At 43.2% G+C, this 27676-nt stretch overlaps 1 protein-coding gene across 12 annotated transcripts in view; it reads left to right on the forward strand.

Annotated features, from left to right (window-relative positions):
• RBFOX1 (RNA binding fox-1 homolog 1) overlaps positions 1 to 27676 on the forward strand; it is a 165325-nt gene that overhangs the window by 26627 nt on the left and 111022 nt on the right. For all 12 annotated transcript variants that reach the window (XM_045542548.1, XM_045542547.1, XM_045542549.1 and 9 more), the window contains exons 2-3: positions 19799 to 19942; positions 26513 to 26566. In XM_045542548.1, coding sequence (XP_045398504.1) covers positions 19799 to 19942; positions 26513 to 26566 — 198 coding nt within the window. The remainder of the gene's footprint in view (positions 1 to 19798; positions 19943 to 26512; positions 26567 to 27676) is intronic.

Below are 27676 nucleotides of genomic sequence, written 5' to 3' on the forward strand. Positions count from 1 at the left end.
GTGCAAAGGTCCTGCGTCCACATCCTCCCCTCCTCCATCCTCTGTGATGTCCAGGGCAGAGGTTTCGCACTTCCCGCGATCCCATGATGATGTCGTCATTCCGCTCTCATGTTAGCCATTTATCCCATTCTCTTCACCACGCCTTTTTTATTTCCACTTCAGTCCCATGTTTCCCCCACTGGCATTTTACTTCTTTTTCCTAGGTATGCTTCTTTATTTCTGTGTCTGTGAAAGCTCTGGCCAGTGGCTGTAGTTTCGTATATAATCCGTGGCATCCTTTTACAGTTAGAGGAAATTTAAAAATACACACAAAAGCAGGATACCCATGGAACATCTAGCGGCAAAGGACTTCAGCGTTGGAAGGTGAAAAGACTTCAGAAGACCTTTTCTGGAAGCATGTTTTTGAACACCAGGGGGTCTTCAGAGAAGTTTCAGAGTTGAACCTGATGGCGTGGCCTTAATCTGCAGTCCCCAACCCCCAGGCTGTGGACCAGTACTGGTCCCTGACCTATTGGGAACGAGGAGGCCACACAGCAGGAGGGGAGCGGCAGGGGCGTGAGTGAAGCTTCATCTGTATTCACAGCTGCTCCCCATCGCTCACCAGCCCCCCACCCACCCCCAAGTGCATGGAAAAATCGTCTTCCATGAAACCGGTCCCTGGTGCCAAAAAGGTTGGGGACTGCTGGCCTGAGTGACCGCCAGGTCAACGTTAATTGATAATTGTGCTTTTTATAGAAAACTCTGAATGAACCTCAGCTCAATTCTTAATATGCATTGCAGAAGCAGAGAGAAGGAATCCATAGTTCATGACCCCATAAGATTTATGTCTTAAGCATTTCCAAGGCCCTGTCCTTGGTTTTATGTGGCCTGTTTGCCAGTCCCAAGCATCCTCTGACCTCTCCCCTCCTCCCAGGAAACACCTAAGATATTGCAGGAAGAACAAGTGTGCTCGCTCACTCCTTCCTTCCTTCCTTCCTTTTCTCCTCCCTTCCTCCCTCCCTCCTTCTTCCCCTTCGACCTCCCCTTCTTCCTCCCTCCCTCCCTCCCTTCTCTTGAATTTTCCAGTGTCTACAATTTTTTAAGAGCAGTATAGATAGCCTAAAATCTTCCATAATAATTAAAAATTAGTGTTAGATATGCAGGACCACGAGGTACTACTTAGCCTCGCCGCACACTCACAAGAGAAAGGGAAAGCATGTGGCAAGAGTCCTGGCAATTCCAGTGAAGGTCTCCAAGGGCCAGTGCACTTGGAGGATGTACGACTCATTTAAGATGCACAGCACATTTCAGAAGGTACTGGGTAGCATTATCAAGGTGGAGTTGGTAACCCCCAGTGGCAAGGACAGAGTTGGCAGACTCGGTCCACGTGTTTGGGCAGTCATAACCCAATGTTGATGAATTCATGAGCCGAGGAGGCTGGTTCTGCAGTCAGGAAGAGACAAGATTTCTATGGACGGTGACATCCAACCTCAGCTGTGTCTAGACTGTCAGCCTGGGAGGTCTTTTTGAAGAATTCAGTTCTGCTCAAAAGCCATTAGTGTATGCCAGGCTCTGTGATAGGCATTGGGGGTAAAGAATGGAAAACGACCTGGCTCCTAACCCTCTCAGAGCCCAGACTTTAGTTGGGCGGATGGGAAAATTAGCAGACCGTCTTCATTTAGCAAGGAATATTCCAGGGTAGAGCTAGGAGAAGCAAGAGCAGCAGCCAGAGAAACTCACAGAGACCTTCAGTCAACCCACGAACAGTTAATCATCAACTGCTATCTTCCGGGCACCACACTGAATGTTTTCCATGCGTTATTTTATTTTACAGCAATCCTATGTTTTATGAACTCTTATGTAAAAGTCAACGTTATTGATTAGCAACCTGAGCTCAGAGAGATTAACTGACACACTCGAGGTTGCAGAGCATGTGGTATAGAATAAGATCTGAACTAAGAAGATGAAATTCTTGAGCTCAGCCTTTAAATCACTAGCTATTCTATCAGGTAGTTGGAGGAAACAGATTTAATCTCTCTAGATCTCAGTGTCCTGTCAGAAGTAGGGGAGTGTTCACTATGTAGCAGTTTTAAAGGTGAGCAGCTGACTTTGAACTTCAATGAATTCAGATTAGTGATTCAGGCAACTTCAGCCTCTTTCTTTTCTTTCTTTTTTCTCTTTCTTTTCTTTCTAAAAAGCACCTAACACCTATAACTTAACTTTTCCCAATGTGGAACAATTTTTATGGATGCTGAGTGCTTTTATCTTGTTTCTCTTTCTTGTACGAAGCCAAATGTATGACATCAAGCCTGTAATTTTGGCCACGGTATCACCATGTTCTAACTAGGCGAGCTTATTAGTTCAGACAATTAAGAAAATAGAAGTTGAAAATGCTTGGTTATTAGGGAGAAAGGAGTTAATATAAATTTAAGGTGTTGGGACAATTAGCATTTGCAGTAATAAAAGCCAAGTGGAACACTAAGGAAATGAATATTATGTTTGTTATTTAGTATTTGCATAGCATTGTGTATTTATAAAATGCCTGATAATTGTTTTTGGTTGTTTCTTCTGGCATAACTTGGATCAACAGCATTTCCTATTCTTGTGCATAAGGGGGGTGTCAGTAGAAGTCTATTAAATTACAATTCAAGTCACCTTCCCATCCTCTTGCTCTGAACTCAGATTTAAGTAGAGCAAGAAAACATCTAGAAATCCTGCTGAAACATAAGTCATTTCATCTCCATTCTTTGTTAAAAGCCCTCCACTGACTCCCCCATTTCTGTCAAAGTAAAAGCCAAAATCCTGCAAATGCAATTTGATATCCTAGATTGGATTCCGTAACAGGAAAAGGGTATTAGTGGAAAAGCTGGGGATATTTGAATAAAATCTGTAGTTTAGTTAACAGTAATATGTCAGCATTAACTTCCTAGTTTGAAAAATGCACATGGTTAGGTGAGACGTCAGCATTAGAGGAAACTGGGTGAGAGGTGAGAACTCTCCGTACTATCTTTGCAACTCTTCCGTAAGCCTAAAATTATTCCCCAAAAGTTCCCACAGCGGCCTACAAAGACGTGCATGCCCTGTATCCTGTCCCCTCATTGCGTCTCTGACCTCACCTCCTTTTCTCTTCCTCCTGGACGCTCTGCACCAGTCTCACATGTCATCATTTTCCCACCCCAGGACCTTTGCACTGGCTGCCTCTGTGACTGGACCATTGTTGCCTGAGCTACCCCCATGATTCAAATGTCACCTTCTGAAAGACCATTCACTGAAAATTTCAAACCCACCCCAGCTCCCCCAAGATCCTCCTTCTCCTCCTCCTGTTCAGTATCTTGTCTCATGGTGTTTACACTTCTAACATACTCTGCTGTGTTCTTATTTATTATAAAATGATTTATCTTCTCCTCGCTCACTAGAACTGACATTCCTTGAGAGGAGGGATTCTTACCTACTTTGTCCACTATGCGTTTTCAGCACCTAGAATCATACCTAGCACATACTTAGTGCTTGATGATTATCTGTTGAGCCTAAATATTAAATTCTAACCTAAAAGAAGAAAATACCACATGCTGATTGCTTTGGTAATCAGGGCATTGTGCTAAGAACTTTAAATTATCTAGATTTCATGGAATCCTCCTAGTAGCCTAAAATGTATGTATTACCACCACCATTTATAAGGCCTAAGAAGTCTTAAGTTTTGCCCGAGGTCAGACAGCTTTTCCATCAAATCTGAGAGCAAGGATTTAATCCTAGATCTTCAAATGCTGCTTCCAGTTCTGTTTTCTTTTATGCCACGTGGTCTGCCAGACTTGCACACTCCCTCTTTCCTTAAAACGTAAGGAATAGAAATAGCGTAACTCATCAAGTTGGCTGTGTGTATAACTTGGACCTCTTTCTCGGATCGTGGTACCATCCAAGGTAAATGTATGGAACGTACTGTGTCCCTTAATGGTCACAGATAACACTAGAGTGGTGTAAGTTTGTTACTAGTAACCCGACGTGGAACTTTCACCTTGCATTTCCTCTTCGTGGGCCCATTTTTGTTTTCGTCTTCAACAGTCTCTTGTGGATAAGGACTCTCATTCCCGAGAAGGCTATGTGACGTTAGGGGAGGGCACTGGCTCAGAAGTCCAAGGGTCAGTGCTGGTGCCCACTGTCTTGTTCAGTAGCTGTGGGACCTTTCTCATTTATGAAATCTACCAACTTCATAGAGGTGTTCTGAGGATGACAGATCTAATCAGTGTACGCTGGCATAAGTGGCTGTGGTCGTTTGAATATAATCGTTCAACTGAAAGAGCTGAACTAGATATTAAGGTGGTTGTGGTGGTGGTTTTTTTTCTGGAATCTTCTTGGTTTCTAATTACTAAGTTAGTTTAATATCCATCGACTAGTTCCATGATCTCCAAGGATTTCCCCCAAATGCCATTGTTAACAACAACTACATCATCATGATCGTCGTTACACACCTGTTACGAAACAATTGTGAAACGAAACAATTAGTTTGGAGCCAGGCTCGATGCTACGTTCTTTATGATATTATCTTTTTACTTTTTTGCTGTGAGTCTGCAAAGTGAGCACTGGAAACCCATTTGACAGATGAGAGAACTGAGGCTCCCTGAAGGTTCAGTAATTTGCCTAATGGCACACAGAAGTCAGGGGGCCATGTTCCTCATTCTATAGCAGAGGCCTTTGTCGACACTTGTCACTGCCTTGTCACCAAGGAGAATTTTAAAGCGACTGGCAGAACAACCAGAGTACGACTCCTCCAGTGACTGCTTTTTATAAACCTTTGTCAGCATTTTCTTGAACTGTGGCCTAGAAACCACTTTCATTAGAATTGCCTGGTGTGCGTGTTACCGGTGCATGTTGCTGGCTCCGACCAGTGATGTGCTGGTAAATGTTTAAGACCCAGCTTGAGGCAGTCGGTAGGGGATGGGGGGAGAGGGCTGGGAAGACTAATTTGTAGCATTTGCTAATTTCCATGGTGTAAATGCTCCCAAATTCAAGATACCAATGCCTCATCCCCAAACACAGACTTATTAGGAGAAGATGTGTGGAGGTGCACTGTTATGTCATTATTTCCACCATCACACAGGTACAATATGCAGGGGAAAAAAAAAAAAAAAAACCTCAAGAGCATAGATAATAGTAAAATGCAGTAAAAGAATTAGGAAGTGATGAATTCCACATATTTATTGCCTTTTTAATATACTTTATTTAATTGCGGGTTTATGTCATTTAATTTTTATTAGAAGTTGTGTTTAACAAGAATCTCTGCAAATTCCTGACGCGTTAACTGTGGACTCTCCCAGATGAGTATGAGTGAGCTCTGGCTCTAGCACTCCGCCAGATACCCTAGACCAACACACATCGCAGAAAAGGCTGGAACCCTGGAATCTGCATTTCTACAAAAAAAGCATCCAGATGATTCCGGTGCACACTCAAAGCCTTAAGCCAGTGCTGTAAGCCTTTCTAAGAGCACGTGTGAAATGAGGGTATGAAAATATTAATGCTGCACAATGTGGGGAGCATCTGAACAATGCAGGTGGGGTTGGTATGCCCAGCAAAGGCTCCTGGGCATTATGCTAAGTGAACTCCACTGCTCCTCTTCTTAAGATTTTTTTCCCACCCCTCTTTTTAAATGGAATAAAAATATTTCAAAGTTTTATTTTATTGTACCCCTCTATGGAGAGGGCTTGCTCTCTGTTGAAGGAGGGAGTAATCCTATTTCCCTGGCAGCCCGCGTAGGAGGAAGGTTCAGAGGCCTTTCCTGAAAGGTTTAGGCAAAGATAACAAAATGTTGGGGAAAGCCGCAGGGCAGGGCTGAATGGAGAAGTAGGTTTGTAATCTCAAATTCAATATAAAAGATCGAAAGCATCAAATAATCAGAGTCAGCGGTGAGCTCCTCCATCAGAATGTTATATCTGCCGTGGAATTCGACTTCGTGATTGTATTATGTTACATACATTCATTCTCTCTCTCTCCTCCCTCCCCCCTTCCCTGCCCTCTCTCTCTCCCTCCCCTCCTCTCTCTCTTTCTCTCTCTGACTCTGTCTCTTTCTCTCCCTCTTTTCCCTTTATGTATCTCCTCATATCTGAAGTCCGTAAGGAAGTCTTGCTTGACTTCAGCTAGAGAAGCCATTTGAAACATCACCTGCCTCTAGTCCCCACCCTGTCCACCTTAAAAATAATAAAAGTCTTTTTTCTAGGCAGAGATTTTAATTTAGAGAGAAATCATGCCCCCCCACAAAGCAAGCACAGTCCAGGAGCTATGTGCAAACCCTGATACACAAGAGATCCAATCCAAGGTTGGGATTTGTCCTCTAAATGATGATTTTGCTTTCCCGGGTGGATGTGGAGGGTGGTTAAAAAATGGATTGCCATGACTAGGGGTTACTGCATGTTTACACAAGGAGCCATGTGAGCACATTGCATGTGTGATGCTTTTAATCCACCCCCTCAATCCTTCGGTCCTTGTTGGTCACAGCGAAGGTGCTCAATCCATAGTCTTTGAATAAATTAATTCACAAATTCGTATTTTAAAGCTGCGGGAAGTAAGGCCTAGAGGAAAGAAGTAACATATCGAAGGTCAAATAACTGGAATGTGGAGGGTCCGATCTCAGGTGGTTTCTCAGTCTGGGCACATAAACTCACACTCTTGCCTCCCTGGGGTATAAGCTAGTGGTTGCTAAAATGTTGGAGCACATCAGTCACCCGTGGGGATTTTTAAAAGGATTCTTCTTGGGTCCATAATTTTATGAATGGGTAAGTCTAGGATGTGGCCCAGAAAACAATCTGCATTTTCAACATGTGACTCAGACAGAGGTGTTCAGCAGGCGATGCCTGGAGACAGACTGATGAGAGTACATACACATCTGTCTCCATCTCCAACCGGAAGCCGACCTGTCTACCTCTCAGGCTACAAACCCTGCATCTTGCTAAAGGTGACCGGGAACCCTTACTGAGCTGGGCCCCTTACCCTACCCTCCCTCTCCAGGCCTCTGAACCTTGAAGGTTTAGACATGACAGATACCTTCAAGGCCACCGAATGTGTTGTCTTCATTTATTCAGGTGTAGAAAATTTCATCCCCAAAACATGACACAGTGAGAAACTGACAAAAGTTGGGCTGAAATCCAAGTCTTCTGAACTGAAGAACCTGGCCCCCACCCCCCCGTGAATAAAAGTCTTGTAGTTGCCACGCTGGTTTTCATATTGTCATCCTCTGTGTGTGGATCAAATCTTGCTTTTATGTAGAATACACTCCCCCAAAATGACAATTGTTAACTGCAGATGCAAAACACCTTGAAATAGCCAAAGCACTTTCTGGAGCATAATCTCATTTGTTTCTCTGTGACCCAAGCCTGGGCAGGTATTGTCATGCCTTTTTTAAAAATGAGGATATGGAGACTCAAAGAGGGAGAGTGACTTGCCCAGGGTCACACAGCACCATGTCTACCACCCAAATATTATCACTTCACATCTCACCCTCTTCTCATTGGGGCCATGAATGGCATGAGACCACCCCAGGACTCATGAATGTTTCTCTTTCTTCATTTTAAGAACCGGACTTCTAGAGCATCAAAAGGTTTGCTTGTGAGCTCTGATAATATATGATTGTTGAGTGTCTAAATAAATAAGACCTTCATAAAATGTATTCCGTATTCCCCTCTGGCTGAATGATGTATCCGAAGGTCCTTCAGTCAGAAAACTCATTGTTTTGTGGTTGTATACTTTATTATTTTTCTCCCCCACAGAAATGGGAGCTCTCTGAGGGCTCAGAGTATGTCTTCATCATCCTTCGTTCCTCACAGCTACAAATGTTCTTGATACAAGCAGGAGCTCTTTAAATGGTAGCCAGATAGAATAAAGTGGACCTGAGAGTATTTGTCCCTCTAAGAACAGCCATGGGAAGCTATGGTGCACAGGCCAAATCCCGCCCTCTGTCTGCTTTTATAAATAAAACTTTATTGGAACACAGACACACTCATGGTTCATTTGTTTGCCTGTTACCCCATGGCTGTTTACACGTGCAGCTACGGCCTGCAATGCCAAACTATTCACTCTATCCACTTTAAGAAAAAGTGTGCTGTCCTTGTCTAGGTTAAGAGCAAACTAGAAAGGAGATGCAGGTATTTCTATTTGCAGAGTATATTTCTTAGTATTTCCATTTCCTAACATGTACTTATCCCCTCCCCTCTGCCTGTGCAAGAGAGATTAGCCTACTGACAAATAAGATTTGGAACTCAGAAATAACCTGAGAAATGTCAGTTTGCAGAAAGTGTGTATTTTATGTGACAAGATTCTTTGTCAAATTTATGCACATAGACATATCGGTGTTCGCAAAGAATGATATCTGCATTTCTCAGTATATACTGGAAAAACCCCAGTCGTCCTAGAACAAAACCCTTGGGGTGCTTTTGAATTCCTTTTAAGGAATTTATACAAAGAAAGAAGTAATTAGTAAGGAAAATCCAGGGATGCTCACTGAGGATCAGTTCCATTTTATATTCATCATCCATTTTCTGCAACTGAATTGTGCTTTCAGCAGTTGTCCTAGGCCTGGAAAATTAGCATAACGTATAGAATTGCCATTTGGTTCATTTAAATCTTGCATAATATGTTAGAAGGAAAAAAAATCTTTGAGCTAGGTGAAATTGAGGATTCAGGGATTCAGTACAAAATATCAACCTTGTTTATTTTTTTGTTGTTGTTAAATTGATGTTTAGGTTGACCTTGATTTCTGACTGGTACAGGGAATTAAAGAAAACCTGGAGGTTAAGGTGGGGTGAGGAGAAAGCTGTAAGAGAATCACTCCCAGAGTGGGCAGAAGCTTCAGCCACAAGGCGAGGCCGCCTCTTCATTCAGGCTGGGAGATCACTGAGCTAGAGAGCAGGAAGGCTCACCTTTATGATGCCATTAACACGGAAGACAGTGGCGGGTTCTTGGGAGAATTTGACGTGTTTCTTAAGCGTGTTGGGTGTGGGATGCCAGGGCACAGAGACATGCACCCGCTGCTTATCTGGGGATTTGTAAAGGTGGAGGCTCACTAGCATCCCCCCAGAGCAACAGGGAAAGAACTCTTGTGGAGGATGCATTAAGGTGCCTGCCACCTGTCCCCTGCGGTTCCTCTGGATCTTGAAAGAGCCTGAAGCTAGAGAAAATCGCAGGGGTTCTAAGGCCATCCAGAAAACCCAGTGCTGAAAGAGGGCACCTCCATCTAACGGGAGAGCTGGAATTACCCCTGGCCTTGGATATGTAGGACCCTGGGCAGCAACAGGGGATGACAGAGGCTGACTGATGACTGCCCCACATAACCCAAGCATGCTGACCCCACAGACTCCACATCCAGGGAAGCCAACAGTGACACCAGAGCTTCAGCAGAAGGAGAGAGAAGGCAGAGAGAGATGCTGCTCACCACCTGGAAGCATCTGATTTCATTAGCTGCCTTCTGCCTCCTGGGGCCCTTCTCCCAGCCCTGAGTCGTGAAAGAAGCTAGGCCCAAGAGGAGGAGAAGAGGGAAGGTCCCAGAGATGGACCTCATCTCACTGACCCTCCTGGAGAAGTTGGAGCAAAGAGGCAGGAAATGCCGTCTGCCCACCTCAGGTTCGTTGGGCCACAGAGCTGTAGCAATAGGAAGAGAGTTTGAATCTCATTGACTCTGGAAGCTTTAAAATGGCCTGGCCTGAGTTGTTTTGTTATTTATTTATTTATTTATTTTTTGTAAGACAGAGTCTCACTCTGTCACCCAGGGTAGAGTGTGGTGGTGTCGTCATAGCTCACTGCACCCTCAAACTCCTGGGTTCAAGTGATCCTCCTGCCTTAGCCTCCCAGGTAGCTGGGACTACAGGCATGCGCCACCATGCCTGGGTAATTTTTCTGTTTTTGGTAGATATGGAGTCTCGCTCTTGCTGAGGCTGGTCTCAAACTCCTGGACTGAAGTGATCCTCCCACTTCGGTCTCCCAGAGTGCTGGGATTACAGGTGTGAGCCACTGTGCCCACCTGTCCTGGCCTGAGTTTTAATGACCAAGTGGCCACAAAGCTGTTGCATCTTCTTCAAGTCCCATTAAGGACTTGACCCAGGGGATCGCAATGCCAGGGCCCTAAAGCATTCTGCCTCACTGCCTCCCAGGTATGGACTGAGACTCCCAAAGAAGCTCTTTGCCCCTCTGAACCTCAGTTCCTTAGTCATAAGATGGGCACAATAATAGAATCTTCCTGTCTGAGTCACCGAGTGATGCAATGAAATATAATGTATGCAAAGAGCTTAACAGAGTGCTCATCATCTAACTAGCGTTTATGAAATGGCAGTCACATCCCAGCCGCTGTTCTAGATGCTGAAAATCATCATAATTACGGGCCAGGAACATCCTAAGCACTTACAGGTATTGACTCATTTGGGATAGATGCTAATAGTGTTACTGTTTTCCAGATGAAGGAAATGAGGCCCAGAGAGGTTAAGTAACTTGCTCAAGGTCACACAGCTAGGAAGTATTAGAGCTGGAATTCAAATCCAGATAATTTTGTTTCAAAGTCTATAAATATTTATTGTTGTTATCATTATTATTGTGTTTTTAAACTACTTATTCCTGGAAGTAAATTCCGAAGCTTTAGAACATGAAGAAGTAGAGAAAAAGTACGCTCTATAGTCTTGTCATTTTGCTTTCTGGTAGGCATTTCCCAACTTCCAACCCAGCCCACTATATCCCCAGGAGCTGACATATACAGTAGGTGCTCAATAAATATGTTTTGAGTGATTGGATAAGTGAGCACCTCATTTCAAGCTGTGTTCCTCTCTGGGACAGACCTGATTCCGTATCACAGGTGTCTGTGGGCTCTACTTCCATAATGCTGCTACAGACTGAGTTATGCCCCTCACTCCCAATGCGTATGTGGGAGCCCTAATCCCCAGTGTGATGGTATTTGGAAACGAGGTAGTTAGGTTTAGATGAGGTCACAGGGGTGGGGTCTTTTTAAGAGGAGGAGGAGACACCAGGGCTGCTCTGTGCCATGTGAGGGCACAGCAAGAAGGCATCCGTCTGCAAGCTAAGAAGAGAGCCCTCACCGGGAGCTGAATGGGCTGGCACCTGGATCTTGGAATTCCAGCCTCCAGAACTGTGAGAAATGAATGTCTGTTGTTTAAGCCCCCAGTCTGTGGTATTTTGTTATAGCAGCCTGGGAAGACTCATGCAGACGCCTAGACAGCCCCTCTCCTTTACCGATGTGTTAAGCACCTGGCCTCTGGTGTGCTCATCCTCTTTTTCCAAAGAGTAAAAAACAGCAAAGGAATTTGGAGTCAGCCCTTTTCCCGTCCTCCAGCCCCTTCTCCTTTCTGAGGAATTTCATCATCCGAGCAGAGCATTGAATTTATTCGAGTGGAGGGAAATGCGATGTATTTCTGAAATCTGTGTCACCTGGCTTTGGAATCAGCCCAGCCGAGCTCAGAATGAGGCATTAACTACATCCAAGGCTGTGTGATTAACTTATTTGTTTGCCTACAGAGCTAAAATGAAAAAGCAGGAAGCCGGGAGAATCCGCATGAGCCCCGTTTTTTTGAAGTCGGATTGTGAGAAAACCTGAAATGTGGGTTTTAATTCACGTTCCCTGGGCTTACCGTTATTATTATTTTTAATGGAAAATAACTTTTCACAATCTTATTTCATTTTAAATGGAGAATGTGCAATATTGTCTCATGCAGGGTATGGAGTTGATTTAGTATGCATGATTTTTTTTTTCTCCTCCCCGTTCTTTGGTTCTTTGTACACATTCAATATAGTTACATTTTTGCTTAGAACATATATATTTTCCCCCTGAACTTTTCACGATTGCTTTTTTATCAGGTTTACAAATCAAATCAAATAGGTATATTGCAGAGCTCTGTGATATTATTTTCTGAGCTTATAGTACAATGTATTGAATTATGCCAGTCCATGCTCTGCCCTGCTATTCTCTGCAGATTGAGAGAGAGGGACGGTGGACCCTGTAAATTCACTCGGCGCCCGGCATTACTGGCTAAATCAAGACCGCTATTCAGGCTGCAAGAAGAGACAGAGCAAGTGTTCGTTACACAAATCAATTTGGTCCAAAGTACATCGCAGTGGGTACTCAGCCATCGCTCACATAATATTGTCAGCTTAATCAAATAATGCCTCAAAGACACTCACAAGCTTTTCTCTCGGAGAAATAACTTGATTGGTGGAGGAGGGAGAAGCAGCTGGCTATTCAAAGTGCACTTTTTATTTATCACCGCAAGGAGTTTTGTGCATGGATGGGCAGACGCCGGTAGGAAAGGGAAGGTACCGAATGTTCAGTAGGCTGACTATGGGGGAAATGACACTGCGTTCACGTCCTGTCTTAGACGCCGAGTCTCCGTACCTGGGTGGCAGAATCGGGAATGCTCGCAGATAAAGAAACACCTGGGCCCAGACACATTTCCTGGAAGGATTCCGTAAAGATGTAGGAGCACCTACTGTGTGCACCAGTAAAGGGCTTCAAAAATGCATTTGATACTGTGTTTATCTGTGGAATGTTCACATTCTAGGAGGACAGAAAGATTAAGTAAAATAAAAATTTTAAAGTAAATGGTTAATAGGGTTTAACGGAAGTCAACCCAGGGCTCTCGTAGCTCAAGGGACGCATCTGAAACAGCCTGGTTTCGTTCGCTTTTTGGTTGGTTGGATGTGGTTAGGGCACTGTTCGCAGAGCTCATCATTCTGGTTCCAGTCCAAACCTAGATTGTGAATCTTACTCCTCTGTGCAAGTGCTTTGCGGCTGCCCTCTATGGCTGTCCTTAGACTTTGCAAGGCATCTTCATCTTGACCTTGAGAAAGCACTGAGAGCTGAAAAGAGTCTAAGATAGGGAGTTAGACATCCTAAATTCAATCCTGCCATCTCCAGGCTGTGTGACTTTGAATAGGTCACACAACCTTTCTGAGCCTCCGTTTTCCAAATTGTTACAGTGACTCAGTGGGATAAGGCATGGAAAACATCTAGCAAGATCCCCAGCTCATGGTACAACCTCCACACAGTGTTCTTTTCAGGCCTCCATCTCAGACCTTTCAGCCTCACACTTTGTGTATTAGCTACCAGTGGATGCAGCATCCAGCATCAGCGATGGCCAGAACCCTTTGTCTCGACTTAGCCCCAGGGAGAAGCAAAGACCTTCCACGGGGGTCTGCATCCATGTCACAGGTGTGGATGTGTGTTCCAGGGAGCTTGCAAACTTTCTAACGTTGTGAGCAACATTTAAGTGCACGTGCATTTTCCCCCAGGCAGTGGGTCCACAGCTTTCATAAAATCTTCAGTGTGTCCCTGAACATAGATACAGGTTAAGGGCAGAGGAAAACACAACCAATCAATCATGACAGCAACAAAAGTCAGCCCTGACAGCTGCCACTCATGGACCCCATCATCTGAGAGGCCAATCCTATGTATGTGATAGATATATGTAACTTTTACATTACCACCCAAAGAAGGTGTTAAGTCTCCCAACTTTATTTCATTAATTTTTTTTTATTTGAAACTTAGGTAAAGAAAGTTTTCTTAATCATATTCCTCATTTCGAAGGACACTGTTGTCTTTGCCCTGGGAAGACTCTCTCTCTTTTTCCCTACTTGCCTCCTTTTTAAACCTGTTCTCTCCTCATCCCTCCCAACACACTGTGGCTCTAAAGCAGCACCGTCTGGTAGAACTTTCTACGAGGATGAAAATACCTGTGCTTTCTGTGAGGAAGCCCCATAGTTTCCTGTGGCTGCCGTAACAAATGACCACAGACTTAGTGGCTTCAGCAACACAGATGTATCATGTTACAGAAGACTGGCGCGGGTATTGCCCGGCCAGAAAGGATTTTAGCCGGCAGGATTACGTTTCTCTCAACAGGCTCTTGGTAGGACGGTCCCCTTGCCTTTTCTGGCTCACGGAGGCCACCCCTCATCCCTCTTCAACACCAGGGATGACAGGCTGAGTTTTTCTCACCTGACATCCCTGTGACCCTGGACTTTCTTCCCTTCCGCTCCACTGGCCTTTCTCTTCCACGTCTATGGACTTTGCTGATTGTATTAGGCCCACGCAGGTAATCCAGAATCCTCTGTTTATTTCCTGGTTAGGTGCTTAGCAACCTTAACTCCATCTGCAGCCTTAACACTCCTTTGTCATGGAAGGTAGCCTAGTGAGGGTTCTGGGGGATTAGAACATTAACATCTTTAAGGGGCTGTTATGTCGCCTACCTCAGGGGACCACCAGCCACAGGTCTCTGTTGAGCACTTGAAATGTGGCTAGTGGGACCCAGGAACTGAATTTTTAATTTGATTCCACTTTAATGACAAGCCCTGATACTTGGTTCAGGTATTAGAAACCTTTGCAGTATGTTTGGAGAACCTTTCAGCTGTCCATTTTATCAAAGCCTAAATATAGGTTCAGTATTTCCAATGAAAATTCAGTGTCCATATGGACATGATAAGACAAGTGTAAAATAGACACAAGATTTCAAAGAGTCCAAAGAAGACCATATATATAGAGACATGTTTACACACACAAAAAAAATACATTGATGGCATGTTGAAATAATTTTTAATAAATTAGGTTAAAATATATTTTTCAAGTCAATGTTTACATCTCTTTTTACTTTTTAAAAATGTGGCTTCAAGAAATTCTAAAATTACATGTATTACTCACATTTTACTTTACAGGGCTGCTCTAGAGTATCTGCCAGCATCCTTGAACGCTGTCTAGTGCTGTGTCATGTACTCACGTGTTCTCAATTTCCATCAAATGTAATTTGGTATAGTTCTTATTGTATTTCTAATTGTTGTCCTCTCCCTCCCCTCAGCACTGTGCTTTGAAATCTCTCATTTCTCTCTGTTTGCTGATTTCTGCTGACAGCTTCACAGTGTATCCCCCAAGCCTGCATCTTCCACATTCCACTCTCCCGTCCCTGGCTGAGTGGAGGCTGCCACCAGCTCCCTGGGCCCACAGACAGCCCTGTGACGGGAACGTTTCATCTTAGCTTGCAAGAGAGGAAACGGAGGTTCAGAAGGACGGAAGTAGCTGGGTTAGGAAGTGATGGAACTAGGGTTTTAACTTGAAAGTCTCTAGCCTGAAATATCCCTTACCTGTGCTTTTCCTCCCAGTCACCTGGTCACCACGAGAAGATGCCCCACAGGTGGACTCAGCAGCGTCCACCTACACGGGCTCAGAGAGGGGACACCGTGGGGTGGGGTCAAAATCTGAAAGGCACATATTTCTACACGGCTATGCGTTTTCTCTCAAATAGTCATCCCTGGGATTGGTCGATATCAGAATCCAATTTCACCGGGATTAGTCTTGAGTTGCTCAGAGCTATTCATTGAATTAGGAACGATTATAGCAGAGGGAGCCCCGTGGTTCTTTATTAAGGTCTTTGTGGAAGCGCTAAGTGATCTTCAGGAGATTAAAGTGCCGGTGGTGTTTTCTTAACGTTTATAACCCGCTCCGATACCTGGAGAGTTTGTTTATTAAGAAAAATTCTGCAGCAAATATCGCACCTCCTAATAGGGCCTTCCCACTGGGCCGGAGCAGAAGCTGGCGTGGTGGTCCTAATGAGCTTGTTTGGGAACCTCTGCCAAGTGCTGCCTGGAAACCCACCTCTTGAGGTTAATGGACTTTCTTTCCATGTAGGATCCTGCAGCCTTTCCTGCGAGATGGGGAGGCTGCGTTTCAGAGTCGTACGTAGCCATGGGCTTGAAAAAACAAACACAAGCTGATGGTCATTAATACTGTTAACAATGATAATTATAACGGCCCCTCTTTATGCCTGTGACTTAACAGTTCACAGAGACCTGGATGCCATTATCCCACTCCAAAGGGTCCAGGACAGGTATGCATTTATCACGTTGGTGCGTGTGCAAACCGAGACCAGGAGACATGAAGTTAGCTGTGTTGCGGCTCACTCACAGCAAATCCAGGCCCAGTCATTTCTGCAGCAGATATTTACTGAGAACTTACCATGTCTTCCAGCTCAGCGGTTTCCGTTGGCGCAACTCTGCCTCCCAGGGAGCATTTGAATCCCAGGAGGCATTTTTGGTTGCTCCAACTCAGGAGAAGGCTCCTGACATCTAGCAAGTGGAGGCCAGGGTGCTGCTGAACACCCAGTAGTGCACGGGGTGGGCTCCCACAGCCCAAACTGTCAGCGGCGTTGGTGTTGAGAGAGCCCGCGCTGGTGGTGGTAGGGGTAAGAGGGCCATCAGAAAAGCCACCGTCTCTGCTCTCATGGAGTCAGTTACATTCTGATGGCAAACACAGGTAATATGCAAATTAACAGAGCAGATGACACAAGGCTAAGAAGGGGTGTGTGCTGCGGTGAAATTGGCGGGCACGGAGGCAGGGAAGGCAGGTGCCGTGCAGGCTGTCGTAGATAATGAAGCCGCTGAAAGTTGCTCCGATGGTGATACCTGGGCAGGGAGCCCACTGGCAAGAGGGCAAACCACACAGTGTCTGGGGACAGAGCCTTCCAGGCATTTAGAATAAGAAGTATGAAGACTTAGGAGGGAGCCTGCAGGGTGGGTTGAGGGAACAGCAAAGAGACCTATGATGACGGGGTGGCAAAGGCCGGACACGCTGAGCCTCAGAGACCACAAGGAGTGTCTGGTTTAGAGGCTCCTGAGAGGGGGATGTCCTGGCCACTTGACCGTGCACCTCGAAGATCCTTAGTCTTCCAGATGTGCTGGATGTCCTCCAGTCTCTGAGTGAATGGGCTGGTATTCATTTGCTGCATTTCTGTGTCCCACTTTCTCATCTCCCCAGTATGGCTGTCAAGTGTGTTTCCAAATCCAGGTGGGTCTCACTTGAAAGCAAAAATAAATTTAAAAAATATCAGACACAGATAAATGAACATTCGTTGGACATCAGGCAGGTGGGAAAGGGAGGAAGGGGTGGGTAAATTCACACCTCATGGGTACGGTGCACACTATCTGGAGGATGGTCAACTGAGGCTCAGGTAAAATAACCTGCCTGTGATGAGCACATAACAGAGATGAGCTCACACACACACACACATCTGTGTGATTCAAAGACCCTGGTCCTTTGTGTTGCGTCACACCATATAAACACACATGCTCAGTGTGCAAGACTGAAAGAGGTTTTCTTTGTTTTCTGTTGGTCTTTCTCAACCTCTGCATTCTAACACTCCTCTTCTTCCCTTTCCATATACCCACGATGAGCTGAAACATTTTTGGTTTCACTTTTTTATTTTACATGTTTTCTTTAAACATTATTGCTAACACACAGGTATTCCTACGTAGCGATTTATAGGCATTTGTATATATGTGTACACGACAAAATGATTAATTGAGCGATGTATGTTTTTATCAAAGGAAACAACGCAAAGATTTCTCCAAAGTCCTGTTTGACTAGAGATGATTAATTTTAATTTTCACATGAGCAGCATAATACTATTAATCATTTAATGTGTTTAATCATAATCTCTGTAATTCCTAATTAGGTTTATTAAACTGAAACATCCAGCATTTGTGCACAAATCCAAATCTAAGTCTCTTTCTTGGGATGAGAAGGAGCTCGTTTTAATTTTGCATTTAAATGGAAACTTCTAACAGGATGGAAAAGAATAGACGGGAAGCTTGGGGGTCTTAGCTGATATTACTGCAAGCTTAGAGTCTTGTGGTAGAGTCCTAGAACCTCTTACCCCTTTGGAAAGTGACAATCTCATGATTTCTCTGTCATGGACAATGGAACGAAACCTCATATTCCCAGCGGAGAAAACACAGTTTCTGCTCTATTTGGGTCTCAGTGTTATATTTATTGTTCTTTGAGTATCACTTGCAGGGGGCAAAGTTCATTGCTCACTTATTCATTCATTGCACTGATAATTCATTTGTTTGGTCAGTGAATGAGGTAGCTATTACACAGACATTTATCATTGGTGTCGCAAGCTGGTCACATCACACCTTGCTGTGATCCTTAAGTGGCTCCTTAGAGCTTTTAGGATGAAGTTCAGACTCTTGCAGACAGGGCCCTTTGGTCCTGCCCTCTGCCTACCTCTGTAGCTGTTCTCCTGCCCTTCCTTCATCCATACCCTCTCTGAAGTCCACGTGCACTTCCCTGAATCCAGAGCACTATTTCGCATCTCTGCACCTTCGCACATGCTTTTGCTCTCTCTCGATACAGCGTCAGTCCCTTTCATCTCTCCTCTTAGATGTCTCCCACTTAAAACTTAACCTCCATAAAAGGCAAGCCCTGCTGAACCTCCAGCTGTGCTGTGAGTCCCTGATTTAAGGTTACCCAACCCTTGATGATTCATTCTCATTCCAGCATTTAACCATCTGTATTATAATTGTCTTCCTCTGCCTCTCAGGCTTTCAGCAAGCTGGGAACTGCTTGTGATTGGCAGGACTGACTTATGTGTCCAGCACATAGTAGTTGCTCAGCAAAGATGTGTTTAATAAGCAAACGAGAGTCTTTCCTTTATGTTTCCCAAGAGAGGTTTACTCTTTTGACATTTTTTAAAAATCATTGTCACTCTAAAAAAATTCATTACTTTCCATTTATTGAATATATACCACGGGCCTAGGACTTGGTCACGTTGGCACACATTATTGTGTTTAGTCTTTATAAACCCTTATAAGGTGTGAATCCTTACTATTTCTAATGTTCCAGTTAAGAAAATTATCACCATCCTCCTTCCTATTCACTCCAACAGTATATGCAAAATAAGTAAGTACATCATTGTGTTGTCATCATGACACTGCCCTGGAAAGTTGAAGAAATCATCAGGGAAGGGGGAACTTTTGATATCACATCAGCTTGGAAGATGGTGTGCCGGCCACTGGGAGCTCTTGATTTCAAAATGCAATTTAGGTGTGTCATGAAGGAGAATGCAAGTGAAATCGTCCAGCAGATACCATGGTTGATGACAAAATTGGTAATTATGCCCATGTTATTTAGGTGTTTCTTTATAAGATTGTCATCTTCTCTAAGTCATTATTATTTTATGCCTGGCTGACTACATTGATGGTTTTGTCCAAGTTGTATGTTTCTAAATTGCTTATAAATAGGTGAGGACGATTCCTTGCTCATAAATTTGATGGGTTTACGCATCTGTTTTCTGTCATAGTTGCAAAGAAGCAGGTACCTGGTGTTGGTGGCGTCTACTGCCACCTAGAGGGAGCACATGCTAATTGCAAAGAAAGTATCTGAAGTGTCTCTGAAATGTTAAAACTCTAGAACTAAGATTATGGCAATGGCTGTAATGACACGAGGTATTACTGTGACTTTAAAAAGAATAAGTGGATCAGCTGGTCACTTGGACTGCAGAATACCAAAAAGCCTTTTCAAAATTGTTTTACTGCATTTATTCATATTTTATGTATACAGCCTGAACAACTGTGCAGGCATACCCTAAGATTCTGAACTACGTTGGTGAAGGAGTCCATACTCTCCTACCTTTAGTGATTATTCCCCCTTCTTTGTGAGGTTTTCACTCTCCATGCCCCACCCCAGCAACTCCTAACCCCCTCACCTTGTTTTATTGTTCTCTATAGTGCTTTTCTCCTTCTTCCAACTCTATATTTTTATCAATTTTTTCCATTGTCTGTCTTTCCTCCATGAGAGTTAGGTTCCATGGGGGTGGGGTTTTTGTCTGTTTTGGTCACTGCCGAAGCCTGCATCCATCGTTGGCGGTAGAATGAAGGAATGAATGAATGAGTCAGCAGTTCCTTCCCACCCCTTATCCTTTTGGCATTTTCCTACCATTTAGGGGAAGCAAAAGCACATTGCAGCAGAGCATTTGGGTCCACTCAGAGCCTCTTTGTTTTCCTCTTGTTCTTTTAGCAGACAGATGACTCAGCACCGACGGATGGACAGCCCCAGACACAGCCTTCAGAAAACACGGAAAACAAGTCCCAGCCCAAGCGGCTGCACGTCTCCAACATCCCCTTCAGGTTCCGGGATCCGGACCTCCGACAAATGTTTGGCGTAAGTACCGCCTTTCTTCTCAGCAGTGCCCACTCTGGGTCCCCAGAGCCCTCCCTTCTCATGTAAGTTTTTGGTGTTTACAGTACTAAGGTGAGATGTTCACATGAGGGGGGGAGGCCGTCTGTGGGTAGATTGTGGCTAGAAACTCTGTAAGGTTTTAGCACAAATTTCTTTGCAGACGTTCACCATGTTTCCACTTTGCCCAGCGATCTTCCTGTAATAAGTAACTCGAATGTCACATGAAATTAAACTCCTAGATTACATACTGTTGGAACAAGCCCCTTGATGATCCCAAATCCAGTGTCCCGGGACCCTGTGTCATAGCTCACATAGACATTATGAGCCCTCTCAGTTCTGCTCTCTGTTGCAACTATCACATGGCCGGGGAGAGTGACTCATGCCACGTTCCCGCATTCCCTCCTCTTTCCCAGGCACTGCGCATTAGGATTTCAGATGCAGCTGCAGAGAGTGACTGGTTCTGCATAAAGCTTAGTTTAAGAAAAGCAAAACAAAATAACAGCAAAAAAAAAAATCTACTGATTTCTAAGTCTGACTCGATTCCTGCAGTATATGTTCTCCTGGAATCAGTGACAAGGTTCACAGATACTTATTGTGATCATTTATCGATTATATATATTATTACGTCCACAGAGGCAGCCTTGCCCAGGAAACGTGGTGAAACACAGAGCAGACCAGAAGCCACCACCAACCCAAAGAGAATGATAGCTTTGCTTCCTTATTGGCCACCATGACCCTGATTCTTTTTCTGGAAGATATATTCACTGTCCACTCTGGGAAGGGATGAGTTTACCATTATCTTGGGCTCAGTTCCACCCAAGGGCACAGCTTTGACAGGGTTTGGATATCATTCTTTTTTGCAACTGCAGTCAGTTCGTTTGTCCATGACATCCTGGCAATGACAGCAAGTGTCTGTGGATTCAATGAAAAGAACTACATCCTTAACATTCGACTTAGAGCAAAGGTGGGCAGCTTGGAGACTCTTCTTTGAAGAGTTTGTGGATAGATGCAAATATTTGAAAAGGAATCAGAAGACGCCGAAGTTGAATGTCTCGTTTTGAGCACAGTTGGTATCATTCTCCACATTAAAGGGGGAGCTCTGGTTCATTCCTCAAGGGCTCTGTGATTTGGGGATTAGCTTGCACCTTTTATTTCTTTTATTCACCTGATGCTTATCAAGTATGCATCTGACACAAAGGCAGAACAAGCATCCTACTATTTAAAAGATACCCACACTTGAATCCTGACATTTCAGAGGAAAAGGTCAACTTTTGCACTTTTATCTCTCTCATTTAGTAATAACCTTGAGTCGAGCCCTCCAACTCTTGCAGAACAGAGATACCCTCGGGCACTTTCAGGTCAAAGATGACTTTGAAAAGTGCAGAGCATTCAAAGTGAGAGTCGAGGTTAAGTGCGTGTGAAGCAGTAAGACCAGGTTTGAATGATGGGCAGCCAGAGGAGTCATATTCTCTTTGCGGTGTCAGGTTAGGAAGACGTCTCGCTGCTCAGTCTACCTTTTCGCATCAAGAGCCACTGTGATGTTGGCTTTGGATTCGGTTCCCTTAATGACCATTTCGGCACGGTTGCGTGGTGTCGCTCACTGCAGCTCACCCCAGCTCCCACCCCTAAGGTATTCTTCCCCCCTTGGTCTTCTTGGTTATCTTGAAAGTTACCGCAGGCTGCAATGCTAAGGCAGAGAGAGATATTCAAAATACTCGCAGCTAGGGATCACAGGGAAGGGACCCTGCTTGCATTAATACGTGAACCTATCTATTCTTTTTAGGGCCAGGGGCAGATGGCACGGAGCAAGATCTTTCCATAAGATTGTACTATCCAATATCAAACTTTGTTCAAAGTCTACTGGTTTCAGAGCACTTTTTTTTTTTTAGAAAGTCAAGTTTTTCAAGCAACTGACAAGATGTTGACTTGACACGATGACACCTACACTTAATACCTATCAATTAAGAGACTACAGCATACATTCAGTAGCACGAAAATTAATTTTGTTCATCACAAATAGCATCTGTGTCCATTTTTAAAAGTCTCCTCGATTTTTTTTTCTGTGAGTTTTGTCTATAGAAATTATCAGGCATATACAGATTCATGGACCCCTTGTAGTGACTTGCAGGTCTTCTTGGTTTACAACCGCCATTCTAAAGAAATGGAATTTAAACACTAAAAATCTGTTCTTCCTGGGAACTATCGGTGGCTGCAAAGGCATTCTTGTTCTATGATACATCCAGTGGCATGAATCACATTGTAAGGCATCCATAAGCATTCTCAGTGGCTCCCCACCTCTGGAGATTAGGGAATTTAACGTGGTTTCCTCTTTCAGGTCATATTTACTGTAGGAAACTCCATTTTAATTCCAATTGGGTATTTCTCAAATCATCTGGACATGAGACATCTTCTCTCCTTTCAGCGCTATATTCTGCCTTTGTCTCCTCACGTTGGCAGGGGTGAGGATGATTACAGAGAGAAACACTTTCAAAGATCTTTGTGGTTTTTTCCTTTGTCTCTTCTGTTACATATGGGCATGGGATTTCAAAGTCAAAAGCAAAACAAGACAAAAAAAAACAAGCTCCTTTTTCCAACTTCCTAAAACTTGGCAGTGTTCATAACAACCTCTATAACCACTAATAATTCGACCATGATGTTTGCACAGGGCCGCATGCCCGATGTTTCCTGCAGGTGTTTCACATTTGATTTTTAATTTGTGGCTTCAGCACCTCTTGGTTGGGGCTGGAAACCTGGTGACCTTTCTTCCAAATGTGCTTCAGGTTTTTCGTTTTCTTCTCTTTGGAAGTACTTATTCTGATGTGTCACATTGGATCTTCTAGTTCATCTTAGATTTCTTTCTTCTTCTTTTTTATTCTTTTTCTTTTTCTTTTCATTTCTCTTCTTTTTTTTGTCATAATGTGGAACATTCCTTGGGCAAGAGGTTATGTGGCTATAACATCCAAAGCAGAAGCCAGAGAGTTTTTAAAACCCATTGGGGTCTGAGTGAATAGATCTATTATATTATCGGTGGCTTTGATCCTGGACGGCTCCCTGGAAAGGATGTCAGCTCTGGCCCTGGCTATGCTTTCTCCTTGAGCTCTTCCTCATCAGCGTGAGCATGCATTTCCTTTTCCTTTGAATTCTTGATGGATCCCAAGAAAGGAACATATGGATCCCCACCAAATTAATTGCAATGTATTCCTCCTCGATAGCATGTTTAGTTTAACTCAATATTGAATATTGAAATATTTCTGCATTCGGGGTAAAGTAGGTTAGAATACATCTAGACTGCTGATACAACACATGCCATCATAAACCGGTTTTCAGAAACAGTTGCTCAATGACTATCAGTCATAAATTTGCACTAAAAAAAAAAAAAAGCAGCCTTGATTTTATTATCCAAATACAGACCCTCTGTGCAGGCAAATGATCTCAAGCCCCTTTTGATTGTCAAAAAAAAAAAAAAAAAAAAAACCAGATCACATGACTTTCAGCGTGTGTGAAAGAAGCTTTCATGCTCATTCCTTAGTAATAAAATAGAGATGGGCTTGCCTGTACCTACAGTGGTATCGCAAAGTTCATTCTGCCATGATGTTACAAGCAGTGAGGCCAGTTTTGGGGGATGCGGCACGGTGCCTCCAGTTTCTACATTCCAAACATGAAGCCAACGCGAAGAAAAACTGGGATGATGCCTTTCCTTAGTCTCTACACACAGTCTTTGAACTAACCTTTACTTTCATGTTTTATGCTGTGTCCGTTGAACATCCTTCGCAGTTTTTCAGCACGATATTATTTGATCTGAGAATGTCTCAAAACGCTGGGTACATATTTGCCCAAGTGCGTGCCCCTAAGCTTCTGGATTCCGCTCCTGATACAGCTATCGAGACACCTTGTGTGCATTCCAGGCGTTGTTGAACGCTGCCGAGCCTTTCTGTTGCACAAACAAATGCTGGTTATGTCTGCGGATGAGTCGTGTCTATTTAAATTGAAAATGTGCCAGCTGTGTTTACATCATTAGTACCAAACTTCCCAATTACACTGTTGATACTATAAATATAGGACACAACTGTCTCGGAAATGGAGCTGACATCAGCATTCTTCTTAGGGCTCGTTTCCCTGGCTTTGAGAACGATCAACCTCATGGCAACTGCCAAGGAAGCAAACTTTGAGACCATTTCAGGGCAGATGGTGTCATTGTTTCCTAAATTTAGGGAATGACACATGCTCAGATTGCTTTTGGATTGGTTCTGTCCCATCCAGAGCTTATTTTGAAGGAAATGTTTCTGTATTGACTGCTCAGAGGATGTTCCATAGATGGCATTTGCATTATGGTTTTAGAAGAAGTTCTTTTCGAGCCTCCCTTTCTGTAAATGTATGTGCTTTTAGGCTCTTCTGCCTGAAATAAATAGGACGGCGTCTGTGGGGAGTGCATCTTCTAAGGTGGTTGTACCAGAATGACTGCTTCCGGGGAGTTCACACAGCTGGAGGATGCCTTACTGTGAAATTCAGTTCGCTTTCAAACAGCGTATCTTTCATTTCCCAAATCTGAAAGTTTTCTTCTTCTGGTTTTCAATTCTTTATTCTCTGCCCCAAACTAGGGCACTGAAAATGTTCTATGAAAGAATAGTCTCTTGACCAAAAGAATATTTGAGTGTCCACAAATTGCAGGGTAAGTTGGCTGCACGTGTCTCGGTCTTTCCACTGCACGTGCTAGCAACGAGTTCCTTCCATCCTTCCCTGTGACTGAACGTTCTCGTCTTGGTTTCTTCCTCTCTTTCTACTTCTCTATGAAATAAAGAAGTACTAGTACGTCTGCTCAGCAAGAAAGAATGCGAGTCTGTGATGCCCTGGCTGGGTAGGGTACATATCCTGGGGAATGGGCACACTTCTCTGGCACAGAATGACAAGGTTTGGGTTCCTTTATCCCATGGTCAGAACTATTTTCATTGCAAGGTTTTGAGCTGTTTGTATTCAACTGATCTATGCATATTTTTTTCTTTATTTCCAAGGAAGGTAGATGTCTTTGTATGTCTCATAGGATAGCCTCTGTATGTTCCAAACGATTTTTTCTTAAATGTCAGCCAGGACCCTGTTGACGTTCACTCTCGGGTCTCTGGATAGTCCACGACTGAAGCACTTTGGTCAGGGAGCCATACCCACTTCTCCGTATTCTAATTATTTGTCCCCTTTTTTATTCTTGTCCCACCTCTCACCACAGTCCCGCTGCCCTCTGCCACAGAAAGGCATGCTTGATAATTTCCACCCGGGGGAGAGACACAGAATACAGAATCTCCTAGGGTAATAACAAATGCAAATAAAATCCAAAATGCAAAAGCAAATGGAGTGATAGGAAAGCTCAAAACAAAACAAACAAACACGAGGATGGAGGTATTTCTTTACCAATTCTGTTTGATTTTCAGCCACTAAAACAGGCATTTGCTCTCATTCCACAATGAAGTAAAATTCCCATTTTATTCAACTCCGGGCCACGGTGCATGATTTCTCTTCACCCCTCCCACCTGCACTTATGTAGTGTAAACCATACTCGAGAAATGCCCAGGCTCCTTCACGTGACCTAAGAAAACCGAAAGGACTCCAAAATCAGAGGAAAAGCATTTTGGGTTATCAGATACTTATAGTTTCAGAGACCACATTCTCTCTCTCTTTTTTTTTTTTTAAGTGTGAATCAAGAATTTCTTAATGTGTATTTCTCACTAGGACTGCCAGATTCACCAAATTTAAAAAAAATGTTTATATATATATATATGAGACAAAATAGTTGAATTTGAAGTTCAGATAAATGAGAAGCATTTATTAAGTACGTCCCCAATATTGCATGGGATATACTTATCCAGAAAAATTTCAAATTTGAATTTAACTGGGTGTCAGTATTTCATTTGGCTATCTATCCAACGTATTTGTAATCCGAATCTTTCTTTCTGCACTTTTTGTAGAGCCTATTTGTGCTAATTGTTGAAAACCTATGTATTCGTTTAACAATATGAAGAATCATATCAACTGTGCTGATATCTCAATTGGGATGGGTGCCTGGGAGTGGAGCTTGCTTTTATGTTTGGTCTTTACTTGTCTCACAGGGTCTGGCTGCTCCTAGTGTTCATGTGAGCTGGGGGCCAAAACCGTCAACGTCCTATTCCAGTTGGACATTTTATTATCAAAACCCCGCCTCATCAAGGGCGTTTGTTCCAGTGGCTAGTGGAGTAGCTCCGGAAGATCATTGTATTTATTGTATATTAGTTGTTTTTAAACAGCTGCTTAGTGCCTGGGAAAACAGTCATACACATATTTAAAAAAAGAATTAAACTCTTGATTAATATTTTGTATCCAGCCTTTTACAGGACATGATAAATACATAGGGTCATATTTTCTCTTGTTTCAAGCACGTTACCTAACAATAAAACAATGTAAAAAGTATATCCTTGGATATGAAAAGAGGAAAACGATAATTCAGACTTGGGAAACAATTACCAGTGTGCATAATATGATCTGTTCCACTTCTATTGTTGCTTATAAAATATTTTTATTTCTTTGCAGCAATTTGGTAAAATCTTAGATGTTGAAATTATTTTTAATGAGCGAGGCTCAAAGGTAAGCAACTTAATTCACTTTAGAATTGTTTAGCTTATTGTTAAACATTTGTTACGAATAAGGGGAAACAACTGCACTGTTTTAATCAGCACATGGTGAAAATACACTTGAGTGGGAATTTCTCTATAGACCACCTCCAGTTTTCAAAATGGTGGGAAATATACTGGGTTCAGCTTAAAACGTATAAGGGGATATAATTTGAAAAATATTTATATATATATATATATTTTTTTATCAAGTTTCCAGAGGAAAATTATCCATGCTTAAAAAAATAATGATGTTGCTACATTTTTGTTTTTCAGTGATAATTATGTTCTTTATATTAAAAAGTGAGTTGATAGTGTCTCATGCGCAGGTAAATATGTGATTATTCTGTATTAATAAAGTGCAGTTATTTTCCTGGGTTGTAGGGGAGAAAAGTACATATACACCAACCTCTTGAATATAATTTTATTCATTAGTATGTTTTTACCAATCTATATTTTGCAATTTGCCATTGCTTTGAGTCTGTTTGTTTGAGGAAATTAATTTTTAAACAGATTTTCCTAGCACGAATAAAAGTCAGGGGATGTGTGGAGAGGTTCAGGCACCTTCAAAATAGAAATACGTTGGGAGAAGAAAAAAACAAACTCTTCCAAAGCATCCTCTCTATCAGTGGTTAGATTATCTCAGTGTGGTCTGAGACAAGGGACATCAGCATCACCCAGGAACTTATCGGAAATGCAAATTGTCAGGCTCCAACCCAAATCTATTGAACCAAAAACTCTGAAATCAGGGCTCAGTGACCTGTGTTTTAGCCAACCTTCTAGGCCTGTCCTTAACGTTATAAGCACTGTGTCTTTCTGTTTTAGACAAATGCCAAGGCTTCCCTTCAGTGCAGAATACCCCTTTGCCCACTACCAGTGTTTCGTTCTCATTGCCGCTGCTGCTGCTAAGGTGACCTCATTCTACTGCATCCACGGAAAACTCAAAGGCCCCATCAAAATCTCCCTCGGGGAAAATGACACATTAGGCATCTCAGCAGACACTGAGTGACAACAGACAGTGATGTTGGAAAAAGATAGGGATATTGACCTTAGCGACCAGAAAGTGAACACTTTCGATAGCTCT

This window comes from Lemur catta, chromosome 2, assembly GCF_020740605.2.
Source record: "Lemur catta isolate mLemCat1 chromosome 2, mLemCat1.pri, whole genome shotgun sequence".
In the NCBI taxonomy this organism is placed as follows: Eukaryota; Metazoa; Chordata; class Mammalia; order Primates; family Lemuridae; genus Lemur; species Lemur catta.